This window comes from Malaclemys terrapin, chromosome 5 (genome assembly GCF_027887155.1).
Source record: "Malaclemys terrapin pileata isolate rMalTer1 chromosome 5, rMalTer1.hap1, whole genome shotgun sequence".
In the NCBI taxonomy this organism is placed as follows: Eukaryota; Metazoa; Chordata; order Testudines; family Emydidae; genus Malaclemys; species Malaclemys terrapin.
The window spans coordinates 53,190,724-53,214,363 of NC_071509.1; the positions used below are offsets into that span (position 1 = coordinate 53,190,724).

General features: G+C 40.4%; 1 protein-coding gene across 1 annotated transcript in view; it reads right to left on the reverse strand.

Moving 5' to 3' along the window:
* The window catches only part of NMU (neuromedin U), a 35,485-nt gene extending 12,348 nt beyond the window's left edge, over window positions 1-23,137 (reverse strand). Inside the window, exons 1-7 of the mRNA XM_054029639.1 lie at window positions 22,783-23,137; window positions 12,211-12,269; window positions 7,275-7,325; window positions 7,112-7,171; window positions 6,219-6,248; window positions 6,063-6,113; window positions 4,029-4,103 (exon numbers count right to left, since the gene is read on the reverse strand). Of these exons, the coding sequence (XP_053885614.1) occupies window positions 4,029-4,103; window positions 6,063-6,113; window positions 6,219-6,248; window positions 7,112-7,171; window positions 7,275-7,325; window positions 12,211-12,269; window positions 22,783-23,137 (681 nt within the window). The remainder of the gene's footprint in view (window positions 1-4,028; window positions 4,104-6,062; window positions 6,114-6,218; window positions 6,249-7,111; window positions 7,172-7,274; window positions 7,326-12,210; window positions 12,270-22,782) is intronic.
* Between the last annotated feature and the right edge of the window lie 503 nt (window positions 23,138-23,640).

Consider the following 23,640-nt stretch of genomic DNA (forward strand, 5'->3'; position numbering starts at 1 on the left):
AAAAAAAATTCAAAAACAGACTTCAACAGGAAACTGCAGAACTGGAATTAATTTGCAAACTGGACACCATCAAATTAGGCCTGAATAAAGACTGGGAGTGGATGGGTCACTGCAAAACGTAATTTTCCCTCTGCTGATACTCACACCTTCTTATCAACTGTTAAGAATAGGCCATTTCTACCTTAATTGAATTGGCCTCATTAGCACTGACTCCCCACTTGGTCAAGCAACTCCCATCTTTTTATGTGCTATGATATATATACAGCTTACTCTATTTTTCACTCCATGCATCTGATAAAGTGGGTTTTAGCCCACGAAAGCCTAAGCCCAAATAAATTTGTTAGTCTCTAAGGTGCCACAAGGACTCCTCATTGTTTTTCCTGATACAGACTAACACAGCTACCACTCTGGAACCTATCAAAATCTCTACAGTTAAGTATAGGAGTACGTGTTTACAGGTTTGGGATCTAAATTGGTAACAAATATAATATGACAATGTGCCCAACAGAAACAATTTTACAACATTCCCAGAGGATATATACAGAGTTCAGAGATATGCAAGAATTAAAGGGCCTGATTCAGCAAGGTGCTGACTGCTGATGTGCTCAATTGGCTTCATTAGGATTTGAGATTTCCCAATAACTTTCATGATAGACCCCATCTACACATTTGTGACAGGCTGAGCTGCCCCCTTAAGGATAGTGGCTCCTTTAAGAGCCACCACCCCTTTAAGATTTTGAGATGTCTGATAGGCAAAGACCAAGGAGGCTTTGGGAGAGAGGAAATGGTCCCTGGAATAAGTAGTGTTTAGAAAGAATCCCATTACTGTCTCTTTAAGGTACCAGGAATCTTGCAGAGTGGGTAGGGCAAAGTGCTTCGCTCTCCCAGCCAATTGGGATGAACTCTAGGAAAGGGACCAGCATATATACTGCATCCTGCCTCATAGCAAGGCAAGGACTGGCAGAAGAAAGCTGACCTGATGAACCCTCCAAAGTGGAGGGCTAATTAGGGGAAAGGATCCAGCTGAAGGAGAAGCTGACTAGGCTTTACTGCTGGCATAAGCCCCAGCTTGGAGGAAGAGAGTTGCGGCAACTCCCGTCTAAAGGAGGGAGACCTTGACAGCCACAAGGCAAGAGTCAAAGAAACTGCCTGAAACACAACCCCAGATCCTGAAGGAGGGAGATACCAATTGCTTTAAGATAAGAGACAGAGAAACCGTTACAGTACATCCCAGCTGCTGGCAGAGAAAGCACCTCTGTAGCTGGCTAAAAAGAAGGCATAAGGAGCCACAAGTCCAAGATGGGGACCCTGTAAAGACCTGGTAAAGGGCAAAGGTAGGAGCAGCAAAGGGACTGAAGGAAAGGTGTGTAGCTGTAAAACAAGATCCCTGGGCTGGATCCCAGAGGAGAGGGTGGGCCTGGGTTCACCTACTTCTTCTCCAGACTAAGAGGGGAAGTACAGGCATCAGGAGTGAAAGAGGCTAAGAACTATGAGTCCCAGGCAAAGGCCAAGGACTGAGCTTAGAGGCCGCTAGACTGAGTTTTCTTATATTTGGATGTTTCTGTTAAACCTGGAAGGGGAATAGATTGACAGGTGACCTGGCTGGAGGCTAAACCTTGGAAGCAACAGAAAATTGTGGAACCAGGACAGATAAACCCTAGACTGAATGAAAGAAACCCTTCAATACAGTGCCTTGAGATGGGGCAGGGTGAAAATGTGCACATGCATGCTCTGACAGTGAGTATGCCATAGGAATATTAATATCAGGAATATTTTTTAATGATTCTGTTATTTCTATTAGATTCCTATAAAACTTTTTAGTCTGCAAAACATCCAATGGATTAATTGTACTTCAAGTCTAAAAATAAGACACAGAATTAAGAGTTTTTTTGGAAAAATGTCCATAGCTTGATTCTCCTCTCACTTATACTTGTTTTACTCTAATGTATACACCATTGAGTTCAAAGGCATTACTCCCAATTTACACTAACGTAAGCAAGAGGAGACTCAGACTGTACAGATTGAGTAATATTTTGCTCTTATCTATTTATCTTGGATCAGTTTACACTAGCAAATTTTTTTTAACAAGCTTATTAAAAATAGAGGCACAAAGCGAGAGAAGAATCTATATTCTCAAAGGCCATGTTTCTACAGCTTGGAAAAATAAGACTTTTGAGGCTCTGGGCAAAAATTAAAAAGAGGGAATTTTCTGATCTGTGTCTTAAATTAAGCCATATTTCTGTCTGTAATTACTAGGAAAATTCTTGATGTTACAAGTATTTAAGTCATAAATACATTTTAATAAGTAGATATTGTTCAGTCTTGTAAAAGAGAGGGGGGGGGGGGAAGAGCCCTTAGACAAAATTAAGCTATATGATAGCACAACACTTGGCTGAGATTTTAAAAACTGTATAAAACATCTAGATTCATTATACAGGATATGGCATCTGTCATTGTTCCTTTTTCAGGCATTACTTATTAAACGTATGTTATTTTAGTTCTCTTTTATAAATGTTAAACATCAGAGGCGCATGAGTATTTTCCAGTAAATAGGACATACAAAACCTCACTTAAATAGCATGCTGATGTGGTGATGCACCTTGAAAAAAATGCTATGATCAAAAACACTTAAATAGGATGTTTTCAGAAAGAGGTAATGAAACCACACAACGTAGGAGTGCAAGTGTGACACTGAGCAAGAAAGCAGGCTAAATGACCCAAATGCTGCCTTTAAAGACATATTATAAATGGTAATTAGGGCCATTCCTTATAAATAGCTAATGAAGCCATGTTAGATAGACTAGAGCTTTGAAATGCAGACTTGTATTGTTAGAAAATTAGTAGAAGATAGTGATCTTACTTGTCTGTGGTTACCTATATCTAGTTAGAGGTTAACATTGTAACAGATGGTTCCTCTTTGTTACTATATTCTATTGATTTGGAGATTAAAAGGGAATATTAACATTTAGATGAAACTTGGGTGTAATAATAAAATTGTCTATATTTCTCTTTGAAGTTTGTAGTAAACGGTCTATGAACTGCTTATGAATGCAACCAATTACCTATGTATACATAAGAAATAGGAGGTTTTACTTAATTAATTAATGGCAATATCCCATCTCCTAGAACTGGAAGGGACCTTGAAAGGTCCGAGTCCAGCCCCCTGCCTTCACTAGCAGGACCAAGTACTGATTTTGCCCCAGATCCCCAAGTGGCCCCCTCAAGGATTGAACGCTAAACCCTGAGTTTAGCAGGCCAATGCTTAAACCACTGAGCTATCCCTACTTCAAAGACACAATGCTTCACCCAAGGAATGCCTGCTGTCAGAGATCTATAAAAGAACTAAGGTCTCAATCCTGTATCTCAGATCTGCTTAAGCTTGGTCGGGGAAGCTTGAGTCACAAGACAGAGGTCTCCAGCTCCAGTCTAGATTACCCTGCTAATTCTCATAGAAGAATTTGAACAAACTCTATATATGGACCACCTATTTGGACTACAACCCGATGAACTGATTCTGGAAAGAACCTTTTGCAACTCAGCAGCTCACCATCTTTACTGTGAAACTGACCTAAGAACTTTATTCATATCTGTATGTATAATCTTCTAATCACAATACTCTTTTCTTTTTAATCTTAGTTTAGTTAATAAGAATTGGCTGTAAGCAATTATATGGATAAGATTTGAAATATTCATTGACCTAGTGGGTAATGTGTCGGATTCCTTGGGATTGGTAGAACTTTATATGTGATGGACAAGATTTTCAGTAAACCTCTTCATATTGGACTTGGCTGCGTGGGTGGGAGCTCAAGGCTGGATTGCTTTAAGGGAACTGTATTTCTGGCTTCGGGGTAACCAGAGAGGTATTGTAGAAGCTGTTTTGTTGCTGCCTTAATGAATCTAATAGAATAACCACCAGTTCTGGGGATTGTCTGCCCCATTCTTTGCAGTTTGCCTGGACTGAGCGTTCTCAGCGTGTCCCCCCAGGCACCAACGGTCACAGCAAGCATACATAGTTTAAAGTTACATACGTCTGCTTTGTATCTCTTCAGTCTTCTCTCATGAAGTTGGGGAACAAGTTGCAGCAAAGGATGCAGGACAGACGACTGAGAGGACATGAACACAGACACATGAGCAACAATGAAATCCTGGTCTTATGATGCAAAGAATGTCTCTTATTATACTACTGGCTTATGGACAAAACATGCAAAACAAAGGACTGAAGATGTTAACTGATTAACTTTTTGGGTACTCTGAATTTATACCTGAAAGATACAGCATATTTATTTAGTCCATGAATACATCTCCTAGATTGGTAAAGTGAATCTTCTCTACTGAATGAACATAGGTTATTGTTTTGTCAGGGGCAAGTCCCAATTCTGACTTTGATCAACCTATGTGAGTGCACAGCTAGCTCTGTGAATATAGTGAATTGTGCAGAGAACATTTTTGGAAGCTTTCATTCTCCATTTCTGATTACTACTGTTTCTAAGATGATCTGCTATTGTAATAGACAGCTTCAAATTTCCTGGCACTCAAAGTTAATTTTGCTTTAAAGTAGTCTGAATCACAGGAATAAAAGTGGTGTTCTATTAAAAAGTAACTTCTAGTAGTGTTCCTGCCAGAATAGATATATATTTGAAGTAAAATCAGCAAATATGATGCAGGTCACCCTATTAGCTTCAGGAAAGACAAATTAAGGCCCAGAGTCTGCAATTCACATGCTCAGGCACACTGATGTGCTTGCACTGATCCCTGTTGAGTTCAGTGGGGCTCCATGCAGGTGCAGCAATGTGTCCCTATGCAATGAATCAAAGGATCAAGGCCTCAGTATGGATTATTTATTACATAAGGAGTAAAATGTTCCGAGAAATAAAGCAAACTATAATTACCTGTATTCATTCAACTAGTTTTTAAGCCCAAATTGATCCCCTTGTTTAAACAAGAGACCATGGTTCACAACATGAAAAACAGTGCATATCTGATATTACTTTTATACAAAGTGCAACAAAAAGGTTGAATTACTATTATAACAAAAGTTACAGCATATTTAATAGGAAAAATGACACTCATTTTCTTTCATTTGTAGGGTACAGAAACAGAGCAGATGCTTAAAGAAAATAGCATTTCATGCAGTAGAAAAAACATCAAACCTAAACATGAGCGGCTGAAGTCCCAAAGCAGCTAGCAAAGTGCTATCACCAAACTCAGCTGCCTTGGGTCTATGCATGATAATCAACCAGGAAACATATTGACTATAGCTTTAACTGGAGGTTTAGAAAATAACTTGTACTGTGTTCTAGCAATGATGCAGCATATTCCCAATGGAAACATATAGCACAAGACAACAGTGAACATAAACATGACAGAATGATTACCAAAAAGGGAAAAGTCTGAATGTTACACTCTCAAAACGCAGTGATGCACAATGAAAGAGCATGGTTGCACATAGAAAACAAATATCTATGTTATGTCTGCACTTTAAAAGCAAGAGCTGATCAAAATGTTGTTTATTTGTTGGTGATGAGATTTTTTTTAAAATATCAGAACATTAGGATATTTGATTTATTCTATTTTTTGTTTACTGTGAAATCCAAAATCTTAATTAGCATCTTATATTAGATATATTTAATAGTTTTCAACATTTTAAGGCCAGCCTCTCAACTAGTATAAATCAGCATAGCTCCATTGACTTTGGAGGAACAACACCAGTCAAAACTAGTTGAGGATCAGGCACATGAGATCTTAATTTCAACATGTAATTATATTAGATATGTTTATAAAATACCAGAAATGAACATGGTTTTATTTTTTCTAGGATAAACATGTGTCGTGTGACACCCTTCCTAGATTTTGAAGTTACAATGTTCAGACACAGGCACCATTCCTTGGACATTCCATTATTTTGTTTAAATGTACAATATTAAGGATACTGTGTCAAACTCCACAAATTATTAACTTGATCTCCAGCTGGAGAGACTATCAAGACTACAGCTAAGAGGAATACTGTCTTGTTTTTAAGTACAAGCACACATTTGTTCACAAAGAGGGGTGGTGAAACTTACCATGATGTTTGAATTGCCTGAGTCATGAGTCTTAGAATAATGAAATAAGAACTGTTCAGAAAAAATTAAAAGTGGGATTTTACTACAAGACAGGTTAATGGGTTATGGTTTTCTTGACAATATAAGTGTGACCAAAAATATGTATGACAACCTTACCCTTTTAGTGTTGTCTTTTTCCTCTAAACTCTGTGGGAACAATAATTGGTATAGATGCTTTAATTTCTAAAACAAGCCAAGGTCAGTTTTAGTAACATTATAAACATCTTGGTACTTTCTTGGAACATTTTACTCTTTTAATAACCACATTATATTTCTTAGGTTGTCAAATTAACTGCTGCTTTCAAAAACTATTGCATACTGATTGCTTTCCACCAGAAAACTTGACTAAATAAGTCATTTTTAGTCATTACATACATTTCTTTACAATCATTAACATGCTACTATTGGGCCACTTTCTTCTTTCCACTATTTAGAATAGGAGAACTTTATTGCTTTGACACTAATAGACTTAAAGGAGTTCATGTTTTAATGATTCAGCAAGGTGTGAGGCCACATTCTCCAGTAAAAGTAAACTACCAATACAGGGAGGACAGGAGACTCCCCTCCAAGATAACTGAAGGAAACTAGTTCATTCTTACACTGGAGGCTGTGTGGTTACTCTAACCCACAAGCTACGAAAGCTCCATAGACTGAATATTCCAGAGGCGGAGAGAGATTGTTTCCCAAACATAGGGCTTGGTCTAAAGCTAATCAAAATCAGTCTTTCAGATGGGTTCAGTGGGCTTTGGATGAGGTTCATAAGGCATTGCAGAGTGAGGGAGATATGGATTTATACTATCCCTCCAGGACCTGAGCAGCAACATAACTACACAACATGGAGCTGGAGGCTGTGGCAAGCTAGTATCCATGGTTATCCAAGGACTGCCCAGCTCAGAAAGCTGGGGATAATTACTATTTGCATGGATCCTCAATTTATTCTAAAGTTTTAGGCAGTTAGTATATTGAAAATCATATTTCAAAAGTGTAAAATAGATTTGAATTTGCACTACCTGAGGTTTCTGTAGAAATCCCATGACCATAAAGCAAAGTTCTTCCAGTGCACTGGATGTCTATTGGAAAGGAAATGTGAACTCAGACACTGGATTACTTATTTAATGGCACTTGAAAAACAATTATAAATAATTAAAATAATATTGCTCTAACTAGACTCACCTCAGGGTGAGGCTCTATGATGGACAGGTAAGCAGAACATGCATCATCTATCTGTAAAAATTGAGATGTTACATCTTAGAAAGTCAGACTGAACAGTGAGCAGATAAAATGTATACATTTTCAAATAGCATTCAGTGTAGCAAAAGGTATGACAGGATTATCAAAACAGGTGGTTTGTATATGCTTTGCATGCACTCTTGAGGTATAAAGCTGGGTTATTTTCTCTCTTTCTCTCTCATGTTCCCTGCATGTAAATATATTTTTATTCAAGTAAAAAAAATTGACTGAACAACTAAGATTTGCACATGCCCAATGTCAGTAACCACATGGTCATATTTCTGTACCCCTCATCCTTCCTCACTTCTCCCACTTCCTACTGTCTGTCACCTTCACTGAGTCATATCTTAAAAGTTAATTGTAAACTCTTTGGGCAGGGGTTGCGATATCTCTTCTGAAGCAGCTGGAACATTTTGGGATTCCAGACTCTAAATAAAATAATAATGCCATGGAGGAGGTACATAGGCCATAGCTCCCCAAGAGTGACTGAATTTCAGCTTTCCTGGGGATTTACTATATGTATATCCCACTAGAGCTATGGTATGTATGCCACCCCTTCTGTGAGACACTAAGCACCCTCAACTCTCAATGACTCCACTGATCTCAGTTGTCACTGAAGGGACTCAACACCTCACATGGTTGGTTTAAAGGGGATGCTATATATAAAAATCACAGTGCCAATGAGATATATTCCAAGGAAGTTAAACTCAGACCAAAGGGCACTGCTGGAGGTGTGACTGATTGACTGTGGACCACCTACATAACATATAACACCAGTGACAGGAATAGACACTTATTGATCAGTTCTCAGGTAATCCAGGAGAGAGTGAGGAAAGGGAAATAGGGGACTCATAAAGGCATATGAATTCAAGTTATTAATAGTTTCAGTGAAGAAAGTTCAAGAGTACAGTATACTCCCATTTATCCAAATGGCCTGGAGCACATCCAAAATCTCCAGATAACCAGGTGCTTGGATAAATTATGGAAGTGCTATTTTAAGCTGCAGTTTTGCTGATACAGACATATGGGGAATGAAGGGAGTAATGCTGCTGTTTGCTTAATATTTTTGCTTTAGATCCAGCACAGATTTTTTTATTTTTTATTTATTTTTTTTTTTTTTGACATGATCCTGCCAATATGCTGTTGCTGGTGAAATAGGATTACATCTCAGTAACTGCAGGTAACTGTTCAGAGGCACTATACAAATATAAAGCTGTTGATTAACACTAAGTGAGACCTTATTAGCAAGTGATTGAATATAGGGCTACATGGGGGACATAATGTGGCTTCAGATAACTAGGATTTTCAGATAAAAGGAATTCAAATAACTGGAAGTATACCATATTTTATAATGAAAAAGGAAGGGTTACCAAAGCCCAGAATGCAGGACCAGGATATAATACTATAGGGAATTTTTTTTAAAAAGAGGTTTAACTTTTCATGACAGTTTAAAATTTGTGTCACATGCAACATACAGTAGCATGTGACACATTTTCCATAAAATATCCTATATTTTTAGTCCAGATGACAAATACCTTTTGCAATCACGCTCTGAATCATGCATTATGTTCCAGGGAAGTGGTTTTCAAAAAAGACTGGACAATACAATAAGTTCTATAACAAATATCAGAGATAAAGAACTCCAAATGCTACACCTTGGCAAGCACAAGTTACAAAAGAAGATACAAATAATGTTGGTTCAGGTGCTTTAGGAGAAGCTTTTCTGCTCAGAAATTAATCATATGAAAAAAACATTAGGAGAGATTGAGGGGAGGCGAATAGCTCACCACGCTCCCTCTCCAAATAGCCTTTTATGTTAAAATGTCTCCTCCCCCTCCCCCTTTTCCTGAATCTCTGTGTCTCTGGGAATACTAATAGATTATTAAATGTTGCTACTGTGGGCTTAGTGTTGAAAATGTATAGGTGTAAAGCGAAAGTGGATAAAATAGACCAATTCAAAAATCATATTTTGGGATCCCAGGCTTTAAGCCTGATTCCCACATAGGGCAATCCCTTCCTGCTGCTGGAGGTCTCTGTTAGAGGGTTACTGTAATTCATGAACACTAAGCAAGATAAGCTGTAGGCCATCTTGGTCTCAATGGAGAGCAAGACTGAGAATCTATCAGCCAAAATTTACTTTTAAATGGTTGAGTTGAGAAGAATCTACAATATCTAGACTCGGAGAATGCTAAAAACCAAGAACTCTCATTAAAAAAACCTATAATTTTTATCTTTGCAGAGGTATCTCCTCAATACCTGCCTTCTCTTTTCTACATCACAAGGGTGTTATGATGATTAAAAATTGTGAAGTGCTTAGATACTATAGTAATGTAAGGACAGAGTACAAGTGCATTAAATTCCCCAGCAATTAGGGTGTGAGATTCTGGCTCATGAAGACATACTGAGTTAGCTTTAATCTAGCTAGCTTGGGTCCCAGAGTAGCAAAGCTGCAGCAGCACATGCTTCAGCATAGGCTAACCATGCAAGTAATTACCTAGGGTCCAGGGTGGGTGTATATAGACCATGCTGAAGTATGTGCTGCCCCAGCTTCACTGCTTGGGTACTAAAGCTAGCTAGATTAAAACTGGTTTGGATATGTCTCTGTGAGCTGCACTCATACCCCATTATTTCAGTTAAGACATAGTCTAAGAGTAACACCTGGCAAGTATTCAGTTATTCTAGGGATGCTGTCTCTTGAGTGATCTGCTAGTAAGAATTAAAAGGAACCAAACGGGACTGCTGATTCTCATAACCTAAACAACTACCATGATTTGGAGGATCCTACTACCAGGAGATGGCTGTATTTCTTTTATTAGTTTGCAGTCGTGCCATATATAATCCAATCCCACATTAATTTTGCTGTAAAACACACACTTTGTAACTGTTTGATTTTGTTATATCATTCTATACAGAGTTCATCATATTATGGATTGATCCTGCATCCACTGAGATCAATGGGAATTTTGCCTTTGTCTTCAATGAGAGCAGAAGCAAGCCTTTTGTTACAACACGTCTAATTCGAGGGATGTATAAAACAAATGTCTTCTATGTTTCTGATTTTTCATCTAAACCCCTAAGTGGTTTGGGACTCATTTTCCTGAGAGACTGTCCATCAACTTATATGATCAGTATCACAATGGTTGTATTCGGCGCAGGTGTTTGCACTAATACTCCTGAGTTTAAAAGGGAGCAGAGGCTGGCAGCAAGGTATTCCCTGGGTAGGGTCTTTGACTCTGGAACTTCCTCTTTCCTCACCCCCTTGATCCACCAGAGCCCAGATCTGTTAACTTTCTAAGGAAAATTTTGCATTACTCTTTAGGTTTAAGCTGACAAGAAAGTATAAGGCTGCTGTTTTATTAGTACTGTACAGGGCCAGCTGTGCTGCCCCAAGCAAAAAAAAAAAAAGACCCTCACCCAGCGCCGCCCAGCCCCGCTGAAACACTCCCCCGCCCCCAGCGCCATGCCATGCCGCCGAAACAAAAACAACCCCGCCCCCTCCCCTCAAGCGCCGCCCGGCCGAAACAAAAACAACAACAAAAAGCACCTCAAGTGCTGCCCCGCCAAACCAAAAAAAAAAAAAACCCGAGCGCCCCCTGCCACCCCAAGATTGGCCACCCCTTACAAGGTGCTGCCCCAAGCATGTGCTTGGTCAGCTGATGCCTGAAGCCGGCCCTAGTACTGTATGCACATCCTTTTAGAAGAAACATCTTGAACTTTTACTAGTAAGTTTACTGCATGCATATATATATAAAATGCATCCTTTTCCTATGATCAGTCTCCTGTTTTCTAATAGCATATAGTACCTTAAGGATGTGGCGGATGTGAGTGTATGCATATCCTGAGGTAAAGCCCTTCTGAATGTTATATGTCAATGCTTTGTCCGTATCACAAGGCACTGAACAATGCGCTCTGGCCACCTAACACACATGTAACATATTGTAATCAAAATACTTGTACATAAATCAAAAAACCCAGAACTGAGACTACAACATGCTATAACATCAGTCAGCACCCACAATGTTAAAATATATAATTGAAGCAGTACATAATCCAATATCAAGTGAACCAAAATGACAGGATGTGATTCAGTAGCTGTTTTAGTATCATATACAGTATCTTTGGAGTAATATCTTTTGCTGTAACAATCACTACATTGTATGTATTCTACATTATGATTATACGTATTTTCTCTGTGGCCCATAAATATGCCTAATCATTGCCAGTTACATGAAAGCTTGCCTCCCACTACCAAGCCTAGCTCTTCATGAGCCAACACAATTTGTTCCTTACTCTAATGACCTCCCAACTCCCAGCCTAATGATCATTTTGGTATTTGGGTATTTTCAGCAATCTGAAAAAGGTGGTTGCATCCCATCCCCAAAAATCAATATAGAAGGGTACAATCTATTTAGGAGAGGTAGAAAGGGACGGAGGAAGAGCTCCACCAGTATGTCAGAAATATTTACAGTGCAAGATGGATACACGTGTGAGCAGTAGGAAGAACACTTTTCAATGCACTCCAATCTGAATCTGCTCTGCTTATGATCAGAGATGACTTGATTAGTTCGTGTAGTTCAGTATTTCCTTCTTTGGGGGAAAACCTGTGCAAAGGATGTGGAATGCCAAAAAATCAGTCTCTATGATTGAGGATGTCAGGAAACTATGGCAGCTCTCAAACTCCAGCCATGTAGCAGGGATCATATGGAGTATATGGCCCTGCGTGAGGAGGGGCTCTATGATAATGCATCAGTGGTGTTCTGATCTTTTATACTTGCCCCTTACACAATAAATTAGCAAGAATCATCCACAACTGCCAAACTGTAGCAGAATATTATTAAAACACATGGCTGATCCAACACTTGAAGATATTGCTGCTTACTTCATTCCACAGCTGCAAATCTTGTTCTGCCTGTAGTTCTTGAGATGGCACTGGTACACCTGAAAACAGAGAGAGTGATACTATAGAACAAAGGCTATAATTATTCTATTTATAATGATTTTTCTCATATATATAGTATCTCATATATATAGTCTCATATAGTATGTCAAGTAGTTTATATTCCTAAGGATTTGATGCCCAGAATACACTGTTAGAATGCACAAAAGTGAAAGATACAGGGAGTTATAGTATACAGGAGCCTGTGGCCGCAAACATTATTATATTTGCTCCAGTTGTTTCTGTCTGATGAAGTTACTTTCTTCATTGGAGCAAAGTTCCTTTTGCCATTCACAATACAGTTGCAGAATAGCTTCCTTGAAGAAAATGGAGTTACACAAAGGTGGAAGGAGGCCCAATACATTTTAGCTATTCTAGCTCAGATTTCATGTCATTTACACTGCTGATGTAACTGACAGAGGATTTTGACCCGCCATATGTAAAAGTTGTGGAAGTCATTCTATTTCTATCAACATTCATGCTGATGTAACTCTGTGGTAAGCTGTAAGTAGCAGATTGGAAACATTGTCTAGCAGTCCCGGACTAAAATCCCAGTCTAAAAAACCATTCCAATTCCTCCAAATCTCTCAAGTCCCATAGCTCTCCAAGAGCTCATCTCACTCGGTGCATTCATCAAAGAACTGAAAATAGTAACTATAGCTCTGACTTGTTAATTTATTGTATATTACACTAAACATGGGTAATATTGTATAGGTTCACACATGAAACATTTTTATGTGTATTTTGTTTAGTGGTACGGATAGCATTTGATTTTTTGACTTTTTGAAGGTGGCCTTTTTGACAAGATAAAAAAATGTTGCATATCTCTGTTGAGTGTATGCTATGTGGAAATGCTAAGATTGTTGTAAGATAATAAATATCTGTTAATTATTAAGTTATGTGACACTGGAAAGCTGGAGCCAAGTTTGTGTTTTGCCTTACAATTTACAGTTTGTTGCTATGTGCATTGAGGGTAATATTATTGTTGAATTGAAAATGAGTTTCTCAGGGAGCATATTAGTGTGTTGGGATGAAGGAGTATTGTAATGGTAATGGGCAAATGCCTGGAATTTAGTGCTGAGTTGGGTGTGAATGCTGCCTTAATTAATGACTAGAGCTAGTTGGAAATTTCTGTCAAAATGGTTTTTTATTGGAAAATGGAAATTTGTCAGAAGAAAAACATCTCACAGGAAAGGGTCAGTTCAGCTGAAACTTTTGTTGGGAAAGTTTCTCAGGTCCAGGATGGAATTTCTGATCTTAACTGGAAGAGGAGGGGCAACTGAGCAACAGACTAGTGGCTGCGGCACAGACCTGGGATATGGGACACCCAAGTTCAACTCCCTGCACCAAATCAGACAGAACTTAATTGAACCATAACTTCCCAGGCAAGTGCCTCCACTACCTGGCTAGTCTGGGGTGGGTCTCTCTCAGTCTCTCCTTTTGAAGTTGTTCCATTTTGTACAACTAGTTAAATATTAATTCAGCACAACTGACTCCCTCCAAATTAAGCAGAGCAGAGAACTTAATGTGTGAACCCCACATCCGAGGTGAGTGCTCTAATCACTCAGCTATTGGTTATTCTTCTCTCACACATGCACTTTTCATAAAAACTTCAGAAGGTCCCAGTTTCATCCCAATATGGAACAGGAAAATTTTTGAAATCTCAAACATTTTGGCAGAATGGGAAGCTATGTCCCCCCAGCTCTATTTACACCTTCCTTGCCTCTCAGTGTTTATGTTAGTGGCAGGATATACACTGTAGCAACCTTAGCTACAAATTAATGAATTTTTTTGTGTTCAAATTTCCTGGTTTTCTTTTATGTTTTTAATTAATGTATCCAAACTTGGTGATATCTGGAGCTGGAGAAAGGACCTATTTGGAAAGTAAAGCTGGGGAGCAGATAATAATCTTATCTTCTCCATTTAAATCTTTGCTGATCAGGAAGAGAAAACTTTCATTTGATGCTCCAGCTGCTTCTGTCTAGCTCTCAAAGCTTTTCACATGAAACAACAGCAGCCTGATAGAATGAAAAGCTTTGAGCACCAGGCAGGAAAGTTTCAGTATTGGTTAGAATTTTCTAACCAGCAGTATAAACTTTTGAACAGAGCAAGTACAATTGTTTCACCAGCTCTGGAGTTTCCTTCTCCCTCCCCCTGGCCAGCTCTATTCCCAAGACTTTAGGATATATCTACACTATAAGCGCTACAGTGACACAGCTGCAGTTACACCACTGTAGCATAGATACTTACTATGGTGACAGAAGGATTTTTTCCAATTGCTGTAGTAAATCCATCCCCTCGAGAGGCAGTAGCTATGTCAATAGAAGAATTCTTCCATTAACCTAGCAGTTTCTCCAACCAGGGCTTAGGTTGACTTAATTAGGTCTCTCAGTGTGTGCATTTTTTCACTCCCCTGAATGACATAGCTAAGCTGACCTAAATTTTTAGGTGTAGACCACGCCTTCCTCAGTCTCTATCCCATGCTTTAAGCCCTAGACAGGCACTGTCTGTCCTACAGCCACCATCACTGCCCCCTCCACTGCCTCATCCAGTGTTCATCTTGTAACCTAGATGGACTTCATTGGTATAAATTGTATACAATTTTGCCAAATATGGATGAAATATCCATGTATAGAAATTACATGTAGAAAAATTAAGCACTTAAACCCTGATTCAGGAAGGCATCCCTATTCAGAAAGGCCACTTATGAGGAAATCCAATGACCAGGCTAACTTTGTCCACTACGAATTCATTCTCTCATCTTTCAGTTCTTCCATTTTCCTCATATCCAGTCTATGTCTAAGTTTTGCAAACTTTCTGCATAACATCTCTTTCCTAACTATCCACACAGCTAAAACTCTCATCTAGATTCTCAGTCTCTAGTTTCAATTACTTCTGTCTGGTCTTGTCAGTCTTGCCCTACTCATATCTGTTGAGAAAGCTGCTGCAAAGATCATTTTCCTAGCCTGTGTCACTTTGACCATCTCACCCCTTTCTTTGCATTCCTCCACTGGCTCCCCCTTCTTTATCACATCAAACATAAGCTACTCATCTTCACTTTAAAGGCCCTTCATGGCCTATCCCCACTCTACCCATCATCTCTCATTCACTACTGAGATGTTGATTCCCAACTGAAATTGGCCCATGATACCAGCCTCCATCAACCACTTGTTACATTTTCAGCACGTACCTTTGAACTTTCTCTGATGCTGCCCCTCATGCTTGGAAGGTGCTCCACATAAATATCTACACAACAAATATTCTCCTTCATAATCCCTTTTAAAACTCTCCTTTGCCATGATGCCTACAAAAACTTGAGAACAGGCCACTAATGTGCTGAGACAACTGCCTGTCATGCTGAGCAATATGGTCTCATTGTTTCCTTGTATTCCCCTGTTGATCTGCATCCATCTGTTGTCTCTTATCCTATACTTAGATTGTAAGCCGTTTTTGTTCTCTGTTTGTACAGTGCCTAGAACATGGGCTCCTGGTCCATGACTGGGCTCCTGGGCGCTGTGGTAATACAAATAAATAATAATAACGTACTTTAAACTCATGGTTAAAATTAACAGCATTGCCAGCTCTCATGATTTTATTGTGGGTCTCCTGATATTTGGGGCTTTTCATAAAGGCACAACTTCTGGAGGCATGTGATTAGGTGGAACTTTCAATTTTTGTTAAATGAAAGCTAAAATTAAATTTCTAGACCTCATACTTGCTGAGAAAAGCTTGAAAAAATGACCCACATGCACACTAAAGACTTAAAAACCAGAAAACCCCAATTCTATGTTTTTTTTTTTTAAATCACATTATTTTTAAACTAATCTACTGATTTTGGGAGTCCTGATACACAATTTTTAAAAGCTTGGGTTTTGAAATGCTGAGTTAAGCACATGCTTAAATGCTTTCCTGAACTGGGGCCTTAGTTTACAACCATAAATATGCAGGTACAGTGGAGGATACTGAAGGGGTGGGAGTGCTTGGGATTAGAGGGCACTGGAAGAAGGAGCAGCTGGCAAGAGGGTTTCCCAAAGCAAGTCCAGGAGAGAACCTGGTGGTGCACAGACAGCGGGACGGGGAAATATATTCTGCAGCCATTAGGAAGTTGGCGGAAGAGCAACATCATCCTGCAGAATCCGCAAAGTACAGGAGATCGAGAAGACAAGCTCAGCCAGTGAAACAGTGAATTATTTAACTGGCTGAACTGTGGGAAAGCCCTTATCCTGTAAGGAATGCTTTCTCCATTAGCTACATCTCTTTACAGAGTAATGTCAAACAATATAGCTAACACTTTTGGGTTTTAGATGACTGATTTTTAAAATAAGTCTATTTGGGAGATCTAATGACGAGTGATGAATATGAAGTTTGAAATCTGAGTGTTGTAAGGCTCTTCTGATTATAAAGATTAGAACTATGCTAAATTTTAAAAAGGAGAGATTTGTAAAGGTTCAGAATAACTAATTTAACATAATAATTGTATAGTAAATGTAATTAGGATCTGCTGAACAGATACTGTAAGCCTGGGGATGATTAATTTTCACACAAAAAACACCACCTTGGGATTTAAATCTTGTTTTAACTGAAAATACAACAAAGCCTTAGCAATGGGAGGCATCAGTGATACACCTCTACCCCGACATAACGCTGTCCTCAGGAGCCAAAAAAATCTTAAAGCGTTCTAGGTGAAACTGCGTTATATCGAACTTGCTTTGATCCACCGGAGCATGCAGCCCAGCCCCCCCCAGAACACTGCTTTACCGCGTTATATCCAAATTTGTGTTATATCGGGTCGCATTATATCGGGGTAGAGGTGTACTCCATAAAGTCAGATTTTACATGCATAAATGTAAAATAAGTAGTTAAAAAATACTACTCTAAATAATTTTCCTCTGCTCTGTATATAGTGTATTTACCAGTCTCTTGAGACTTTTATTTGATTCTTGTCTACAATGATCCCGACCCTGGAGCTAGTAATCCTGGTTAGCCCAAACCTGAACACCACAGATAAACAGCCCCTTTGCCTGAGCCTCATGAGCCCAAGTTAGCTGCAATGTAAACAGGGCCGGCTCCAGGCTTTTGGCTGCCCCAAGCAGAACAAAACTAGGGTTACCATACGTCCGGTTTTTCCCAGACATGTCCAGCTTTTTGGTAATCAAACCCCCGTCCAGAGGGAATTGCCAAAAAGCCAAACATGTCCGGGAAAATGCCGGCCAGGCACTTCCCCTCCCACGGCTGCTCTGCTCCTCCCCTGACTCTTCGGCTCTGTTTAAGAGCCGAGCTGCCCGAGCGCTATGGGCTTCAGGCAGCCCCCTTGCCTCCGGACCCCAGCCGCCGGCCGGGCACTTCCCCTGCCGGGCTCTGGCGGCACAGGGTCCAGAGGCATGGGGGCTGCCCGAAGCCGGTAGCACTCGGGCAGCTCTGCTCTTAAACAGAGCCGAAGAGTCAGGGGAGGAGCAGAGCTGCCTGAAGCCCAAACGCTACCGGCTTCACGGTTTGCCGGGCAGCCTCCAGACCCTGCGCCCCCGGCTGGGCGCTTCCCCTCCTAGGTCTGGGGGCTGCCCGGCAAACCGTGAAGCCGGTAGTGCTTGGGCAGCCCTTTTCGCGTGGCTGGGAGTGGGAGGGAGGAGGGGGCGGGGGCGGGGAAGGGGTGGAGTTGGGGTGGGGCTGGGAAATGGGCGGGGCCAGGGCCCGTGGAGGGTCCTTTTTTTTTATTTGTTAAATATGGTAACCCTAACAAAACAAACAAATTGCCGCCGCGATCTGCGGCAGCAATTCAGAGGGAGGCCCTTCGCTCCCAAGCGGAGTGAGGGACCGTCCGCCGAATTGCCGCTGAATATCTGGATGTGCCGCCCCTCTCTGGTGCGGCCGCCCCAAGCACCTGCTTGACAAGCTGGTGCCTGGAGCCGACCCTGAGTGTAAACATATCCTGGGACTGTTCACATGAACAACGCTGGCAGGATTGCAACATTGGTCCCTATAATTACCAATCCTGGATTCAAGAATTAAGTTTGTGGGTTGTTTTTTTTTTTTAAGTAAATAATTTGTGGCTTACTAATATAAAGTCCAAACATACAAGGTTCTAAGCCTCTCCAGTGAGGAGTACAGAAACACTCAAAAAACCTAACTCTATTCCACTCCAATCAGAAATCAGTGGGTTTTTAGGCTACTCAGCACTTTACAGAGTGGGCCCGTAGTTTCCAAAATAATAATAAATATATTTAAAATATGTTATTCAAAATCATCTCAGTTTATTAACTAAAAGGATTCACATTTCAGTGTGTTAAGTACTCCACGTTAACATAAATAAACTGACTTTACAGTGTAAAAAAGATTAGCTCTTTCTACTGTTTCACTAGTTTAGTAATATCAGATCAAGTCTATCAAGATGAATTTTGATTAACTTTATGATTTAAAGTTAGTAAAACTCCAGAATTAAAATGTTATAGAACCTTTCGTTAAGAGAAAATGAAATGTTGCCTTCTTGAGCGTCTAGTGAAAATAACTACTGTAGATACAAATATAAAAGCATAAGAATGGCCATACTGGGTCAGACCAAAGGTCCATCCAGCCCAGTATCCTGTCTGCCGACAGTGGCCAATGCCAGGTGCCCCAGAGGGAGTGAACCTAATAGGTAATGATCAAGTGATCTCTCTCCTGCCATCCATCTCCATCCTCTGACAAACAGAGGCTAGGGACAGCATTTCTTACCCATCCTGGCTAATAGCCATTCATGGACTTAGCCTCTATGAATTTATCTAGTTCTCTTTTAAACCCTGTTATAGTCCTAGCCTTCACAACCTCCTCAGGCAAGGAGTTCCACAGCTTGACTGTGCGCTGTGTGAAGAACTTCCTTTTATTTGTTTTAAACCTGCTGCCAATTAATTTCATTTGGTGGCCCCTAGTTCTTATATTATGGGAACAAGTAAATAACTTTTCCTTATTCACTTTCTCCACACCATTCACGATTTTATATACCTCTATCATAATCCCCCTTAGACTCCTCTTTTCCAAGCTGAAAAGTCCTAGCCTCTTTAATCTCTCCTCATATGGGACCTGTTCCAAACCCCTAATCATTTTAGTTGCCCTTATCTGAACCTTTTCTAATGCCAATATATCTTTTTTGAGATGAGGAGACCACATGTGTACACAGTATTCAAGATGTGGGCGTACCATGGATTTATATAAGGGCAATAAGATATTCTCCGTCTTATTCTCTATCCCGTTTTTAATGATTCCTAACATCCTGTTTGCTTTTTTGACTGCCGCTGCACACTGCATGGATGTCTTCAGAGAACTATCCACAATGACTCAAAGATCTCTTTCCTGATTTGTTGTAGCTAAATTAGCCCCCCATCATATTGTATGTATAGTTGGGGTTATTTTTTCCAACGTGCATTACTTTACATTTATCCACATTAAATTTCATTTGCCATTTTGTTGCCCAATCACTTAGTTTTGTGAGATCTTTTTGAAGTTCTTCACAGTCTGCTTTGGTCTTAACTATCATGAGCAGCTTAGTATCGTCTGCAAACTTTGCCACCTCACTGTTTACCCCTTTCTCCAAATCATTTATGAATAAGTTGAATAGGACTGGTCCTAGGACTGACCCTTGGGAACACCACTAGTTACCCCTCTCCATTCTGAAAATTTACCATTTATTCCTACCCTTTGTTCCTGATCTTTTAACCAGTTCTCAATCCATGACAAAATACAAGACAAAATTGTATTGTATTGAATAATTAAAGGAATTAGAAAACTTAGCACGTAGATTTAGGGTGCACAAAAGATATCAGTGGTATTCTACAATTTGTCTCATGTTTGTTGAGAATGTCTTTGTATAAGTAGAACACTTGCCTTCTACCATTAGAGTAATATGGAGACAAAAAAGATGAAACACTAACAATATTGACAAGGAACGGTACTTAAAGCCTTGCTTATTTTTATATTGGTATATTTAAAATGACTCCACATTCTCTACATGACTAACTATTTAAGACTATTGTAGAATTTCATTTCACTTCACACACAGGATTCACGTAAATTTAAACATCTCTCTACACCACTTTAACAAGTTTATGTCTAATCAACGTCTAATGGCCACTACATTTTATACTTTGGTAATATGATTTATATTCATTTAAGGTCAAGGGGAATTTTGGCTGCACAAAGAACACAAGACTGTACTCCTTTTAGATTTAGAACATGATCCAACTCCCATTAATTCCGTTTCCACTGATTTTAATAAGAGCCAAATCTGATCTGTATTCATTAATCCAATACAAGTATCTGATGATGTGTAACAATCAGTATGAATATATTTATTTTAACATTACTCTTAAATTAAAAGTATACAAAGTATGTACTGTAATTTTAAATCTCCCACACAGTCTTCTTTAAGCAAAGGTTATTGATAACAGTTTACTTCGCTCTGTAAACAATATGGGCCTGATCCTGTGAGGTGTTGAATGCATGCAACTCCCATGAGCTGAAATCAGTGGGCACACACCAAGATGGCCCCCATAATCCTTTAGAGGGCAAGTAAATATCACTTTATTTCAAGTGGATCCTTTGAAAGGAAACAGTAGCATCAAAAACTTCAAAAGGAGTTTGAACACTCAAGAAATTCAGAGTTTTGCCCAATATCTCTGTAGCTATGCAATTTCAAAGAGGTTACTTAAAAAAAAAAAAAAAAATGGCCACACCAGAGTACTTAGCATGATGCAATATTTAAACCTCCCTCCTTCCTGGTGCTTTTAAATATCATAGACTCACAAATGAAAAGCAACCTTCAGATAAGCAACACAAACAAAACAAAAATACTCATTGTAATGACTTGTGTGACATTCTTACTCAATGAATACATAACTAACTACTTTGTAAAGCATCTGAAGATATGCAGAATAGAACAATACTATAAAAATACAAATTATATTATAACACCTTTTGTAAATTCGTAATTTTCAGGTTTAATGTGTTATGCTTTTCAAATTAAATCAGGCTGCAGAATAGTTGATTATTTTTTTCCTGTAAAATAAATTGTTTGAGAACACTGAGCCCATTTTGACTCAGAGTAGCAATAAAGAAATAAATATTTCATGCCTTGTCATTTTCTTTTATGTGAAGTTTTCGGTTTAAAATAATATTAGCTTTAATAAATTAACTTTTCCATAGTTCTTTCTAAATTTGAACTTCATGCCTTTGCAATTAAAATATATAAAATTGCAGACTTATGTGTGTGAAAATTAACTAATAATCATCATGTGCATTACTTGTTTTTGTAATTTTTCACTATGATATAATCAGGTTTATTACACTATTCTTGCTTTACATGAATAAAACTGTATAAGCAGTAATATGAATAAGAAATTCAGTTAAGATTGCCACAGTGGTGTCTATAACCTGCCCTGATGTGCTGAGGTACTGCAGGATGTATCTTGGTACGCAAGTTGGTTTGGAGTACTGTTCTGAAAGTAATGATAGCGACTCAAACAAAACAGTGGCTAGCAATATTTACAGGACTTTGTGTCACTACAGAGCTCTTCTCTGTGATTTTCACATTATTTTCAAAGGCAAATGAAATGTCTGTGATCTCCCATAGAAGGTAACAATCTGTTCTCATTTCTAGAGTTGTTTTAAACCATCCTATACAATTTAAAAGTGAAGTATATAAAATTCTGAGGCATGATTAAATTAATCCACAGAAAGGACATTGTTCGCTATTAATTTCTATCATGGTTTAGAATTTTATAGGATCCTATTGCTTTTATCCCTACCAAAATATTTCCTAGGGACTTCCCCATAAGTGTGTACATTTCTGGGGGGTACCTCTGTATGTGCTCCAGTAAGTGCTTAAGGTAGCTGCCTGGACTCCCAATTTCGTTGCTCTTAAATTCAAGAGAAGGTTTTCTGTATTCAGGATTACTGCAGGGCAGTATCACTGCACCCTCCATCCGCATGTTCAGAATGGCATGATTAACTCAAACATCTTGTTCCTCTCCTAGGTTCAGTGCAAGGTTGTGTCCCAAGTCTCCCTTCCGTCCCAGCACCTCTCCTGTGAGCTACAAACACAGATGAAGCACATACGCTTGGTGGCGACACCAGATTAGGAGACTCCCACTCCGGAAGTTTTTCTCCTGGACATCTTGAACCTTTTCAGGTAGCCGCATCCCTGAATAAACTGTCACAGGTACTGGGGCGAGTGGGGAGTTGGAGATTCAGCTCCCCGAACGCTTACACTAGCCCAAGCCTTGTATGCTGTGCAGTTGTAGCCCCGGGGGGCTGGAAAGCTTGTGCCTCTCACCAACAAAAGTTGGTCCCATAAAAGATATGCCCTCACCCACCTGTTCTCTCTCTCAGCTTAAGCACCCCGAGAAAGAGAGAGACTCGCGGGGAACACCCTGTAAACCAGCACACCGCCAAGGGGAGCAGAGAAGGGCGGGGGTGGGGCTAGGAAGCGGCAGCTAGAGGTACCCCAGAGGAGCAGGGACAGGGTCTGGGGACGGGGCTGCTTCTCACCTTGGCAGGCGCACGTCCAGGAGGCGAGGAGCAGGAAGAGCAATAACAGGGACGCTTCTGGCACGTTGCTGTGGCGCCCCGGCTGGTTCCTAAGGCTGGGCTGGCTGCCGCGGGGGGAGGCAGCGTGGTGCTGAACGGGGGGCTGCTGCTGGCAAGAGCCTCTCCTGAGCATGGTGTCTGCCGAAGGGGGGCCCGGCTGGCCCCGAGTCTGCGCCGCGGAGCCCTTCCCTGCCTCACCCGCTGCTGCCGCCGCGGCTGCGTCGCTCGCTTCCCTCCCGCTCTGGAGTCGCCACGCTGCAGTGTCCGCGGTCCCTTCCCAAACTTTTAAATCTCCCGGACACGTGGACTGCGTCATCCTGACTCATGGCGAGCGCGTCATCCTCGCTTCCCCGCATCCACGCGGGTCCCAGGCCCGAGGAGTCCCACAGCTCTGCCGGGCAGCTCGTGACTCAGCCCGGGCGAGGGGTCCCTCCCCACCCACAGCAGGGCGGGAGCGCGGGGAGATAGGGTGACCAGACAGCAAATGTGAAAAATCGGGGCGGTGGGGGGTAATAGGAGCCTATATAAGAAAAAGACCCAAAATTCAGGACTGTCCCTATAAAATAAGGACATCTGGTCACCCTAAGTGGAGAAGAAAAGCCAAGGCCCCCTGCTCTCCCCCAGGTTCCACGGGAGGGGGCCACAGGCATGACGGGATCAAGGCATACCCCACTACACACACATTTGGACCCTCTCTTTAACGGATTTTTTTTCCATGAAAAACCACCCCAAGCTGTGTTTGTACAGGGTGGCACACAACGCCCTTCGTGTGCTCTGCTGTGCAAGCTCTGCCTGTTTTGTTGAGAGTCATTTGTATTT